The sequence below is a fragment of the Raphanus sativus genome, chromosome 1 (assembly GCF_000801105.2).
Source record: "Raphanus sativus cultivar WK10039 chromosome 1, ASM80110v3, whole genome shotgun sequence".
In the NCBI taxonomy this organism is placed as follows: Eukaryota; Viridiplantae; Streptophyta; class Magnoliopsida; order Brassicales; family Brassicaceae; genus Raphanus; species Raphanus sativus.
Window position 1 is genome coordinate 12,956,812 of NC_079511.1, and position 13,120 is coordinate 12,969,931.

General features: G+C 31.2%; 3 protein-coding genes and 1 long non-coding RNA gene across 11 annotated transcripts; 3 read left to right on the plus strand and 1 right to left on the minus strand.

The window, feature by feature from the left end:
- The first annotated feature begins 797 nt into the window (after positions 1-797).
- LOC108845776 (agamous-like MADS-box protein AGL29) lies at positions 798-1,292 on the plus strand. Its single transcript, XM_018618955.2, has one exon. The coding sequence runs from the start codon at positions 798-800 to the stop codon at positions 1,290-1,292; it is 495 nt and encodes a 164-aa protein (XP_018474457.2).
- A 4,077-nt stretch (positions 1,293-5,369) lies between these two features.
- On the plus strand, positions 5,370-5,864 carry LOC108845784 (agamous-like MADS-box protein AGL29). Its single transcript, XM_018618960.1, has one exon. The coding sequence runs from the start codon at positions 5,370-5,372 to the stop codon at positions 5,862-5,864; it is 495 nt and encodes a 164-aa protein (XP_018474462.1).
- A 691-nt stretch (positions 5,865-6,555) lies between these two features.
- Positions 6,556-8,224, minus strand: LOC108840824 (60S ribosomal protein L18a-like protein). Of its 4 annotated transcripts, none has more exons than XM_018613726.2 (5): positions 7,844-8,224; positions 7,698-7,745; positions 7,445-7,511; positions 6,894-7,008; positions 6,556-6,792 (listed from the first exon to the last, which is right to left on the minus strand). In XM_018613726.2, the coding sequence occupies exons 1-5, from the start codon at positions 8,028-8,030 to the stop codon at positions 6,730-6,732; spliced, it is 480 nt and encodes a 159-aa protein (XP_018469228.1). In that variant the 5' UTR covers positions 8,031-8,224; the 3' UTR covers positions 6,556-6,729. The 4 variants fall into 4 exon arrangements, with proteins under 4 accessions (XP_018469228.1, XP_018469342.1, XP_018469353.1 ...); XM_018613840.2 differs by having other exon boundaries at positions 7,445-7,520; positions 7,844-8,217; XM_018613851.2 differs by lacking the exon at positions 7,698-7,745.
- Positions 8,225-8,627: 403 nt separating this feature from the next.
- LOC108844072 (uncharacterized) lies at positions 8,628-10,891 on the plus strand. Of its 5 annotated transcripts, none has more exons than XR_008934264.1 (8): positions 8,628-8,968; positions 9,063-9,138; positions 9,220-9,279; positions 9,351-9,428; positions 9,690-9,795; positions 9,963-10,063; positions 10,170-10,289; positions 10,393-10,891. It is a non-coding gene; the product is annotated as an uncharacterized LOC108844072 (long non-coding RNA). The 5 variants fall into 5 exon arrangements; XR_008934265.1 differs by having other exon boundaries at positions 8,653-8,718; positions 8,810-8,968; positions 9,220-9,428; XR_008934263.1 differs by having other exon boundaries at positions 9,220-9,439.
- The last annotated feature ends 2,229 nt before the right edge of the window (positions 10,892-13,120 follow it).

Consider the following 13,120-nt stretch of genomic DNA (forward strand, 5'->3'; position numbering starts at 1 on the left):
GGTATTTTGGACTTTAACTCACCTTTTCTCTGTTTTTTTGGTATGTTATTCTAGTCATTAGTTCAACGACTAGTGTTATTATAAGTAATTTCTCTATAATTAATGAATAATCTTGATTTTATGACCACCCCATGATTTACTTGAGCTGTATTTGTAGTTATACGCTCAAGACCAAAAGATTAAAAGATCATTAGTGAGAATTAATTTTTTTCCTTCTAAAAATAGGTATATTTAAATAAAATTGAATTTTCATTAAAAGGAAAAAAACAGAAATGATAAACAGTATAGATTATTTCACTAGTAATTAAAATTCTGAATCCATCAAAGTTTAACTATTGCATGAAAATTAGTTAATGATTCAACTTTTTTTTTTTTGAAAGCTTGACCTTTTATTGCAAATTAAAAGGTAACATTGTGAGTGAGAGTCATGTCATCATATTTTTAGGTACCATATTGAATTGATTTTTTGACTAGAGTAGTCAAAAAGAAGAACAATTGATTTGCATCTAAGACTATCATAGATGACATGACTCTCATTCGCAAGATTACCTTACACACATTAAAATTTTAAAACAAAAACTGAAGCATTGACTTGTTTTCATGCAATATAATAATTACCACCACATTTTTTATCTATAAAACATTGTTTTGCACTCAAAAATAAGATACATTCTAAATTTTCTGTTTTCCATTTTGTGTAATATCAAATTCTTTGCCAAGAAAAAAAGATGGCAGGGAAAAAAACAAAAGGAAAACAAAAGATAGATATTAAAAAAGTAACGAAAAACGAAGATAAAATGGTCACATTTTCTAAGCGTAAAAACGGAATTTACAATAAGCTCAGTGAGCTCTCCATTCTCTGCGGTGCAGACGTCGGATTTCTCATCTACTCCGGCTCAGGAAAACCGTTCACGTTTGGCAGCCCTTCCTTCGATGTCGTTGCACAGCGGTTTCTCCACGGAAACCATCCCTCAGGAATCATCAACGGCGAGGGCTACTCGTCGCTGTCGTCCAAGATCGTGGATGCTCATAAGAAAGTGAAGGTGGATGAGTTATGCAAAAACCTAAACAATCTTATGGAGATCCAAGCAGATGCAGAAGAAGAGAAACTGAAGATGGGTGAGGCTGCTTATGCACCGTCGTTGCCTATGAAGAGTACTGACGAAGAACAGGTGAAACAGTTGTTGCGGAGGTACGAGGAGTTTTATGAGGAACTGTGTGAGGTTGCTGCTGCAAAAATCCGGGGAAGATATGATGCGTCAGCCTCGTCGTCGTTTTCTCCACATGGCTGATGGTCGAAATTAAGATTTTAAATTTAGGTTTTTTAAAAAAAAAGTAATAGAGAGATCATTTGTTTAGCAAATAAACATGTGTTTTCAACTGGCAAGTAATGTTTTGTTTTTTTCCTAAATTTTTATGAACTTCAAATCTTGTTTAATGCAGACATATATTATGCTAATTATTAGTATTGTATGCTTGTAATGATCTGTTTGAACTTTATGGTTATTTCAACAATGATCATCGAAAACAATCCGTTACAAAAAAAAAAAAAAAAATCATCGAAAACAACATAATTCATCATAAACACACACACAAAATAGCGAGGTACTTTGGATACCTCAAAAAGTGTGAAACCTTCATGTTGGAGAGAGATTGCATCTCTCAACAAAGCCTGCCTAATAAAAGAATTCGGTCCAAGAGCTCTGCCAGAAAGCTCGTCGTAAGAGCTTGGCCTAAAAGCTCAGTCAAGCTTATTAGGTCAAATCGACTCTAGAACAGAAAAGTACAAGATATTCGAGAATAAAGGGAGAAGGCAAGGCGGGCACTGAGAAACACACAGACAGATGAACGGCGAGCAAACTAGGATTTCCTTGATTCAACTTTACTTTCGCCGACTGAACTTATCATTCTACTCACTTTTGCCGAGTGCCATCAGTCTTTCTTTTAAATAATTGTTCAAACACTATTTTAATCTCATTTGATTGATCAATAAAACATTTTTTAAAATAATGTAGAGTCGAGTTTGTTCATCTTCTTATAACCAACCAAACTCAAATTTAATCTTTGAAACCTTTTAAGGGATTTTACATGAACAATTTTGTGGTAAATTAGGTTTCTCTCCAAGTAATATTGTGAGGTTGGAGAGATTGTTTAATGACAAACTAAGGATTGTTTTAGGAAGGAACTACTATGTATAAAAACAAATTATATGGAACTGTGTATGAATTTAAAGTAATATTAGATTTTGACCCGTCCTTTCTAAAGGCGGATATATTTTTGTTGACAAATTTATTAATATTTTTGTTTATTCACTAATATATTTAAATATAAGTGTTTAGTTTTCAGTTTGATTTAAATTTGGTTTTCATATTTTTTTTTGGTTGAATTAAGATTTTTGGTATTTTTGTTCAAGAAATATCAAAAAAAAATTGGTCAAAAGAATAAAAAAATCTAAATTTAAATATTTCTGATAAAATATTTAAAATATTATGTTCTATCAGTCAGATCGTGACTGGCTTCCTCGTCTAACCGGCTCGGGTTTTTCTTATAAAAACAGAATCAATATTTAACCGGCAAACATGGTAAAATAGTCAAATTTGCTAATATTGGTGATCTGGTTAGACATTTAAATCTGATTTTTAAAATTCAAGTTAATAATTAAAAAATTGAACCCACGTTAGATAATTAAAATATTGTCCAAAATTATAACATCAATCCTTTTTCTTTAGATCGTTAGTATTTCTTCAAACCAAAAAAATCAGAAATGTTAAGAAAAAGAAACCTGATACTTATGTCCTATCGTTCTCTCTCTGTGTAAGCAATTACGCATACCATAAAAAGTCATTTTAGTGGAATGATTAAAGCCGGCTCGGTTATAGCCGGTTCGAGCTGTAGAAAAGGATTGTGTTTAAAAAAAAATTAAGGATTAGACAGTTTCTTCACATTCGTCTTCTTCCCATTGATCATGTAACCCTCACCTAGATTTGAACGCGGATATTATTTTTCATTTTTATAAAATATATTATTTATTTATAATTATTGAATGTATTTATTTTAGTAAAATTTTCTTTATAATAAATTCGACATATGTAGTGTCTCTTTAAATAAAATAACCTAAAATTTATAATTAAACAAAATATTATCTTATAATTTAATTATTTCATAATTGTTTATACCCGTGCATGAACACAGGAAAATCATTTAATATACTGAAATTAAAAAGTTAGAGTAATAAATATAACTAATTTATTCAATTAATAATTTAAGACAATTTGGTGAAATATGCTAAGAGACTTATATTATACACAGAAAAAGTATTTGTTACTAATTTAAAATACTAAATACATATAAAAATTAAACTTGTAAATAAATTTGATTGATAAGGGTATAGTAGATAAATTATTACTTTTCTCAATTAGTGTGAAATTTTCTAAAACAATAAATAAACCGAATGAATGGGAGTAAGTTAGTACTTTAAACTATATACTAGATTTTGACCCGACCATCAAAAAGCGGGTATATTTTTTTGTTTTACATTTTTCTTAGAATCTTATTTTCATATTTGTGTTTTCAATCATATTTATGTTTTCCCTTGTAATCATATTTGTGTAAAATATATATTTTAAATTATTAGTAGATATTTTAATAATTATATTAAAATAATTGGACCAAAAACTTATATCAATAGGTCATGTTACTGTTTTAATATAATAGATATAAAACCCGCAAAATTACTAAAATCCAAAAACCTGAGTTATCGATTAAACCAATAGATTAATTTTACTCTTTTTAGTTTTAATTATGTTTTTAAACTCTGTTTTGTATATTTTTTGATAAAGAATTTAGGTTTTCCAGTTTTGTTATCAAAATTCATTAATATATTTTTAATTTTCTTTACTTTTGATTTGAAGTTTAATTTTATTATTCACATTACAGAAATAAATATTTATGAATTTTTAAGTTTTGATATTTTCTATTGAATGTCATAAATCTTAATTTATTAAAAAATATTTAAAATTAACTATTTTGATATTTTATATATCAAATAAAAATAGAAATATAGAAACTAGAATTAAATATTTTCTAAATATTTTTAAGCATAAGATATATACATATCAAAGTTATTATTTTATGTTTTAATTGGAACGAACATCTATTAAATAAAGAACATCCTAACAGTATTAATTAACAACATACATATACTAATACATTTTAGTTTATTTTGGTTCATTGGACGTAATATATTATTTCCCGGCAAAAGATACTTATATTGAAGAGGCAAGGTGATAGCCATGGAGGAAAGTTACAATAGTAATTGGAACATAATAATGACTTATATGAAAGTTAAGACCACGAGGAAAAGACTTCGAGAAGGTATCCGCCACTTTATTATTCTCCCTGAAAACCCACACTAACTTTAAAAGTAGGACTTTTGGTGGTTATCAAATATGGAGCAGTTATGTTTTACATGCATTTATAGTTTATTTTGGGTATGACTGTATGTCATAAAGAGCGTTATATTTTTAGCGAGAAATACATTTACTCTCACTTCAGCTATAATCATACCAATCAGGTTGAAAACTTTCCACCTATGTTTTCGCTAGTGACTATTTAAACAGAGTAAAATTGTTTATTTTGTTCCTCTTGATATGTGAAGAAAAATCTGTGTTGCGCTGGATGTGACATTTTTTTTCTATCATATGTTATTTTACGCCACTATTGTTACTCCCAATTTCTGTATATTAATTACTCCACGTTACTCTTCTAGTTACCAATCACACTCTTTATGTAGCTATATTTTAGATACAGTTATATTTTAAATTAAACACAACATATATCAACTGGTTATGTTGTTAATTTAATAGTATTGATTCTTTCACTGGTAATTAAAATTTTGAATCCATCAAAATTTAATTATTGCATGAAACTAGTTAATGATTCAGTTTTTGTTTTTGAAAGTTTGACAATTTTTTTGTAAATTAACTTAAGGTAACATTGTGGGAGAGCATGTCATCATAGGTTTAGGTACCATAATGAAATGATTTTTTGACTGGTGTAGTCAAAAAGAAGAACAACTAATTTGCATCTTAGACTATCATAGATGACATAACTCTCGTTCACAAGATTACCATACAAAAATAAAATTCTCAAAAACAAAAACTGCAGCATTGACTAATCTTCATGCAATATGTACCACATTTTTATCTATAAAACATAATTTTGCATTAAAAAATAAGATACATTCGAAATTTTCTATTTTCCATTTTGTGTAATATCAAATTCTTTGCCAAGAAAAAAAGATGGCAGGGAAAAAAACAAAAGGAAAACAAAAGATAGATATTAAAAAAGTAACGAAAAACGAAGACAGAATGGTCACATTTTGCAAGCGTAAAAACGGAATTTACACTAAGCTCAGTGAGCTCTCCGTTCTCTGCGGCGCCGACGTCGGATTTCTCATCTACTCCGGCTCAGGAAAACCGTTCACGTTTGGCAGCCCTTCCTTCGATGTCGTTGCACAGCGGTTTCTCCACGGAAACCATCACCCAGGAGTCACCAGCGGTGAGGGCAACTCGTCGTTGTCGTCGATGATCGTGGATGCTCATAAGAAAATGAAGGTGGACGAGTTATGCAAAAATCTCAACAATCTTATGGAGATCAAAACAGATGCAGAAGAAGAGAAACTGAAGATGGGTGAGGCTGCTTATGCATCGTCGTTGCCTGTGAAGAGTACTGACGAAGAAGAGGCGAAACAGTTGTTGCGGAGGTACGAGGAGTTTTATGAGGAACTGTGTGAGGTCGCTGCTGCAAAAATCCGTGGAAGATATGATGCGTCAACCTCAGCGTCGTTTCTTCCACATGGCTGATGGTCGAAATTGAAGTTTTAATTTAGGTTTTTTTAACAAAAAAGTAATAGAGAGATCATTTGTTTAGCAAATAGACATGTGTTTTCAACTGGACGAGTAATGTTTTGTTTTTTTTCCTGAATTTTTATGAACTTCAAATCTTGTTTAATGCAGACATGTTTTATGCTAATTATTAGTATTTTATGCTTGTGGTGATCTCTTTGAACATTATGGTTATTTCAATAATGATCATCGAAAAACATAACACAAAAAATAGGGAGCGACTTTGAATTCCTCAAAACGTATAAACTTTTAAATGAAGAAGTTGGGCTTTGAGGCCTTGTAGGTGGTCTTGCAACATTCAGTATCACAGCCTGTGGCTGTCTTGATGATCTGGATGCAAGGGAACCTGACTCTGTCTGTATCTCGGTGTGCATTTGCTCCATTGCTCCCTTCAAATTGTGTCACGGAAATCCTTGTACATGTTGTGGTAATCTGAACGGCTATATCTTCTTGGAAAGAATAATCGGTTTTAGTTTTTTTTTCCTTTGTAGCTGTAAGATTTTTTTTTCATTTCATTAGACTTTATTTTCCCATAATCTCCCTTAAATATTTGTTATTTAGTTTACAAATTCCTTTAACTTTTTTTTAGCTTACACATCCAACTTCTTAGGTACTTGTATAAGTTGTATGCTAGATAGAGGCTTGTAAAGATTATCAACGTTTATCAGACAATATATTACACGAAGATGCCATCAAAGGAATCAAGAACATATTTCATCATAGTTGTAAACAAATAAATACAGCACAAAATAACAACATTTGCTTTTGTAAATCACTATACTATGATGATGCATATACGTTACTGAAATTTGATATGTAAGAATCACCAGATGATGTTAATATTCCCAGCCATCCCGAGCATGACGGCAATCAAATACACAACGGACTGGAGAAGACATAGGACAGCGAAAATGACATGTATGAGAGACTATAGTCGTATATCTGCAGCGAAGGTTAATGAAAGAGACAGGAGATAGAGAAACTCACCGCGATAGAACATGCAACGTAGCCAGCCTTCTCGCGGTGATCAACAGAGGTGAACAGAATAATAACTGCACCGAGATACCAAGGGATCCCACCGAATAAGAAGCCCATAAGAAACCTGGGACCAAATCCAAAAAAAAAAACTTAAAATAATTCAAGTCACAAGCATAAGAGAGCGACAGAGTATTCCACAGTGACTACTAGAGATCATAAGGCTAGATTAGAAAAATATGTAAACAAGCTATCTAAAGTAGTACACCATATACAGAGATACCAGGAGGACGACTCGGTTTCTTATATAACCTATGCAAGCTCCAAAAGGATTTTTCTTTGCCATAACTAGGTGTATAGATTATATTCTAGAAATTTACGAACCAATAACCTATATACCACCAGTTCTAACAATGATAGCTGCTTATTGCTTGCTTAAATCTTATACACAAAAAAAAAAAAATGAATCAGGATCAAGTGGATTTCGAATTAGGCAACACTTGAAAACATGAAATTCATAACGAGAGGATATAAGATGCAAAAGAAAAGAAGAAGGAACTCACAAGAACCAGCCCATGCCAAAGCCACAGCAAGGAACGTCATGCTCTCTCACCGGTCTCACCTCAACCACTGTATATTCTAAAAACACCAAAACCAAGAATCACTATCATCATTAACAAATATCAAATTCAAAAAAGTAACAAAACCAACCCTCACATTATCTGATCATAACACAATCAAATCATACATAGCAGTGTGTAATGTTTTATTCAGAATTGAATAATAAACAAGTTAATAACAAGAAATGAAATATACCAGGAACAACCGGGTATCCTTGTGCATAATTCACAAAACCACCATGACCTAACAATCTCAAACACTATACGATCAAGAAACAACAAATACGCTAAAGATCATATAGTAATTATACACACACAAAAAAAAAGAAAAGAAAAGGGAACCTTGGAGATTGTGATAACCATGTATAGGAGGAGGAAGCAAGGGACTCGTGACAATAGGTTGTTGCGGAAGCCGTAGCGGAGCGGGAGGAGGATAGTTTGCGACGCCTTGAAACGTTCCGTAATAGTATTGCTGTTGCTGGTTTACGGTGGCGGTGTCTCTAGCTTTTGCTGCTGCCTCCTCGTCCATGATTCAGATGCCGATCAACCAGAGGATTGTCCAATTATTCCGCCGCTTTTACGGATGGCTGACGGCGGATTGATCGGCGATGAAAAGAAAAGAGTTGAGGAAGCGAGAGGAGACGATTGAAAGGAGGAGAAATTGGGGAAACGATTGACAAAACCAAATCTTTAACCGGCTTCACTAACCAACGATTGACCCCACTAAAAATGAAAATTTATCCCCACTAGAACTTTTTTTTGACCCCGGTATAAAATGTTTCCGGCTCCGCTACCGTTGCAAACATACCCATATATAAAATTTATTTGTATAAATTTGTATAATTATGTTAAATACATATCATTTCTTAGTTTAAGTTATTTTAGCACCACATGTAATAATTTGTTGGGAGGGGGGGGGGCAGAGGGGGGTTTAAAACTTAAAATATATCTCTTTTTCAGAATAAATCTATTACACTATTAAAAGGAGAATATGAAGCTTCTTTAGAGTGTCGTACATCATTTTTTAAATCGACCAATAGCATTGAAGGTAAGTCGCCACGTCAGATTCGCCACTTAGATCAGTTGGGCTTCGAAATCACCGGCCCGGATTGTTCAAAGAGACCAAATAATCCTCTTCGTCTCTTCATTACTCCTCTGTGATATTCAAGAGTCATAAAGCTTCATTATTAACTGCAACAATCGATGGTCATGCAACTGTTACGATTCCCTCAACCTCAACTTTATATATACCTCTATTCGGAAATTCTTGGTCTCACCTAAATCACCATAACCAAATATTCACAGCAGCATATGGCTACCACTGCCAGAACGGAGCAATCAACCGGCATGGCTTTTTTCTTCGGCTATTCAATTGAGCAAAGAGATTCGGGTTTCATTTCTTGGGGAGATTTTGATGCTGATTGCGATAACTTGATGATTCGTCTTTAGGCCTAAGGATTGTTTGGAGTAAGCGTTCAATGCACTATCTTCCTTCTCTTATCTCTATTAATCTGATTACATAGCATTCTAGATCTTTTTCTTTGTTTGTGATGACTTTTAGGGATTCCTTGTGAAGAACTCTGATAATAATAAGCTTTATCGGCCGGTGATGCTGTATTTGAGGTCATGTGATGTTGGTAAGGCCCGGAATTTTCTTTTTATTTGGCTTTGAATCCCAAAATCTGATTGAGCTTTGTTTTTGTTTTCTTCGTCATAAGGTGAGATTACAAGTTTGGATCAGACAAGGTCATAATTGATGGGCTACAAATATTCAAATGGTCCGATTCATTTTTTTAAGTTCAACCACAAGAAAACATTCCACAAATTGTTATCACGGACTATACTGCAGGGAGCAATCGTTTGTGTAGGAGACAGCCTGAACTCTTCTTCCATCTAATCAAGAACCAAAGGCTTCCGAGCTCCAGAAGTACATCAAGTGTAACAATATATATCTTCCTTTAAAGCTTTTGCTTACATGAGTCTTCTACCCTTGAGGCTAAAGATAAACGCCTGAATTACTCATTAGAACTTTCAGGATGGAAATTCTAATTATTTGGGGCTGTTCTTGGCTAAAATAACTTGTGCAGGATGCCACGATAGTATCTGATTTATTTCATCTTTAGTTCTGAATCTGATTGCTTCGTAATTAAGTTCCACGACTTGAACCTATCTACTGTTTCTTATGCAGATCACCCATTAAAGAAAAAGGCATGTGATGAAGTTGTTGACGTGGGCAATGAGGACGAGGATGATAACAAGGAAGATGACCAAGAAGTAAAACAAAAAAAAAACTGGTATATATGTGATGAAAAAACTACTCTGTTTATATTATAAAACCAAAACCACGAAATCTGATTTTGGTGGTTTCGCTTTCTTTTATTAGTGTACGCAGAACCATTAAGGTTTGTTATAGTTTCTGACTTTATATTACAAAATTTACATTTTCTTTTCCTTGACACAGAGAGTTTAAGAATTCAAGGTTAACATCAATGCTTTATAGTTGCAACTTGATGGACTATGTGTGATGGTAATTCTTGGCCCCATCATCCTCTCATGATCTAGGTGAGATGCTCAGAGGTGTCAACTGTTTCGTTTTGTTATAAGTGTGATGGTTATACATTACTCCCAAACGTATCTGCTTATTTTTCATGTTTGCTCATTCCAAAAGGTCTTACTTGGAAACAACAGTCTTTGCAATGTAGAAAACCATGAGCTTCATAGGCTGGTTTATCTTCTTGTGAGGCCTGGACTTGACCATCGTAAGAAGGCTGGCGCCATGAATTCGTTGGTAAATAATTATGCTTAATTCTTGATTGTATATTTTTCGATGAATGGTCTCTCGCAAACTTATTGATTCTTTCGCATTTTCATGCTGTGCTATTCAATTGAAGATACGAGTCTTGGGGGTTCTATCAATTGTGCCTTATCTTTTGAATGTCGGCTGTGATCACTACATCTACAATAGCAAAACTCTAAGAGAAGCAATGTGTTTTGTGGTAACTTCTAAGTCAGGAAAGGACATTTGTTATGTTCACCACTACCCTCAAAGAGACGACAGATACATTAATGGCAACATTTTATTCTTCGGTGTAAGTACACAATACTTCTATCACCAAAAAGATAGAAGTATTATAGTTCTATACAGCCTCAGCTTAATTAACTGCAATGGAATCACTACATCTGTCTGCTGTGATCACTACATCTACTTCTATCCCGACAAGATGTATCTGGATAGATGGCAATAGTCCACATCCTTTTTTTGGTCAAAATGTTAAATATTATAGTTCACATCTTCACAATGAGTTTTGTAATTGTTCAATGTGACAAATGTATCGCATGTATCATGTATATGCATGTTACATACACTAGTTGATGACTGATTTATTTGCTGATACGTGAGCAACCTTTTTATGATAGGTTTTGTCTTTCTCAACAGATGTATGAACTTATAGAAGTTGTCGAACAATCTAACAAAATAAGGTACTCTTTAATTTAATAGATAAGTATACAAGCTGCGTGAAATTATTATGTTTCTTTCTGGTGAACAGTATCATGTTTTGTTGATATATATATATTTACTTTCTCTTTATGTATTTAAATTGATGTTACAAGTTTTTTCACATATAATATTTTTTATTGTTTTGGGTTTTGTTTTACAATTTATTTTAATTTATATTTAAATATAAAAATAAAATTCATTACTGAAAATCTAAAAAAGTTTATAAGAACAATAATTTTATTTAAAATTTTTGCAACTGACTATTTTCGAAAATATTATTTAAAATTAGAGATAAATGATTAAATGCAAGTTATCTAATTTAATAAAGACCATTACAAGGAAATTTTGGAGGAAAATTTGATGAAATCTCATTTATGGTATTTTTAAGTAACAAAATACATGCTAATATTTTTTTAAAAAAAACTGCCAGCCATGCCAATTTTCGACGGTCACAAAGTATGAATGATCGGAAAAAAACAAATCCTTGAGAACAAACATTAACAGAAAATAACTAAAGGTGCGAAAAAATCATAATGAAACTACCATATACGATATTTATAATTTTTAGGAGACTTTTCTGAAACATACATAGTAATTGTTTATTTTGTTTTATGTTTGTTATAGCGATAATAAAAATATTATTTTAAAATTTATTTCTAAACAATTAATTTATATATACGAGTTATTGATATGAAAAATATTTACGTAATTGATTTTCATATTCAACTATTTCATTTATTAGTTTAACATATTTCTAGTAATTTTTCCATTTGATCTCTTTTGTTTAGTCAAATTATTTTAGTATTTAAACTAATTGTATTCAATCATTTGGATTCGATCATAAAAGTATCTAATATAACTAGGAGTGGACGTTCGGGTATCTACTCGGGTTTAGTTCAGATCTATTCAGGTTTTGGGTTTTCGAAGTAAAACATTTCAAGCTATTTGGATAGTTATAAATTTCGGTATTTGTTTTGTTTGGATAACGCATTTAATTTTTTTTTGAAATTAATATATATTTTATATTTCTAAAAATCTAAAAATAGAAATAATATATAACATATAAATTTGAGTAATGTATGCTAGAATAACTAATTATAACATAAATTAGTTTGAATTGAATATTTGGATGGAGAATCAATATATATTAAGTATTTTGGTGTTCTGGGTACTATTTAGCGACTTTAGAATTTTTTTTTGACTATTTCTATATATTTTTAAAAAGTTATGGACAACTTCAAAGTATCCTATACATTTTCGATATTTTGGATATTAAATATAAAAATAACTAATATATTTAAATATATAAATATAATCCAGATATATTTGGATATCCAAAATATTTTGATTCAGATCGGGTTCATTTTCAGTTTTCTAGATATCAAAACTTTGAATCCGTTCAGATATTTAAGAAGTTTCGGTTCGATTTTGATATTACTTTTTCTTATCAGATTCAGTTTTTGGGTTCAATTTTTTTGCTCAAACCTAAATGTTACATAGAAATGCACTTCAAAATTGAATTCCAAAAGAATGTAACATAAGATGGCATATACACTCATATACTAAGTTTTTTACATATAAAATAATTAATATTTTCTAATCTATCTTATTAAAACAGAAACATTCTGTTGGACCTAACATTTATTTTGTAAGTTTTTAAATTAAATACACCTTTATATTTATAGTTAAACCTACATTAAATCACTAATGTTACTTTCTTTATACTACTATCCATGTTTCCAAACAATATACTTATTTATTTATACTATTATCAATGTTTCCAAACAATATATTTTTATACTACTATCAATGTTTCCAGACAATACAGTAATTAATCTTAGTTATTTTATATCTATCATTTTCTCTTTAAAATTTTGTAGAAACGTCATAATTTCATAAATTGCAAAATAATAAACTTTAAAATTTGGATTATAAGATTACATATCGGTCATCCATCAGTCATCCATCAGTTCAATCGGTTAGTCTCGAGGTTTAGTGATTCTTTTAATATGAATTTTTTAAAAACCAAAATTGAATTGTTAGATCTCCGGATTAACGGATATAATCACAATCGGGTTGAATTTAAAAACATTGATTTAAATGCAAAAAATATTTTAAAT

Bases quoted from the DNA above. Each gene is read 5' to 3' on its own strand.
- LOC108840824 (XM_018613840.2), bottom strand. From the start codon at position 8,030: ATGGACGAGGAGGCAGCAGCAAAAGCTAGAGACACCGCCACCGTAAAC. The intron at 7,009-7,444 runs GTGAGTTCCTTC...ATTTGGTCCCAG, and splicing joins TTTGGCATGGGCTGGTTCTT to GTTTCTTATGGGCTTCTTAT. The intron at 6,793-6,893 runs GTGAGTTTCTCT...TGTCTTCTCCAG, and splicing joins ACGTTGCATGTTCTATCGCG to TCCGTTGTGTATTTGATTGC.
- LOC108845776 (XM_018618955.2), top strand. From the start codon at position 798: ATGGTCACATTTTCTAAGCGTAAAAACGGAATTTACAATAAGCTCAGT.
- LOC108845784 (XM_018618960.1), top strand. From the start codon at position 5,370: ATGGTCACATTTTGCAAGCGTAAAAACGGAATTTACACTAAGCTCAGT.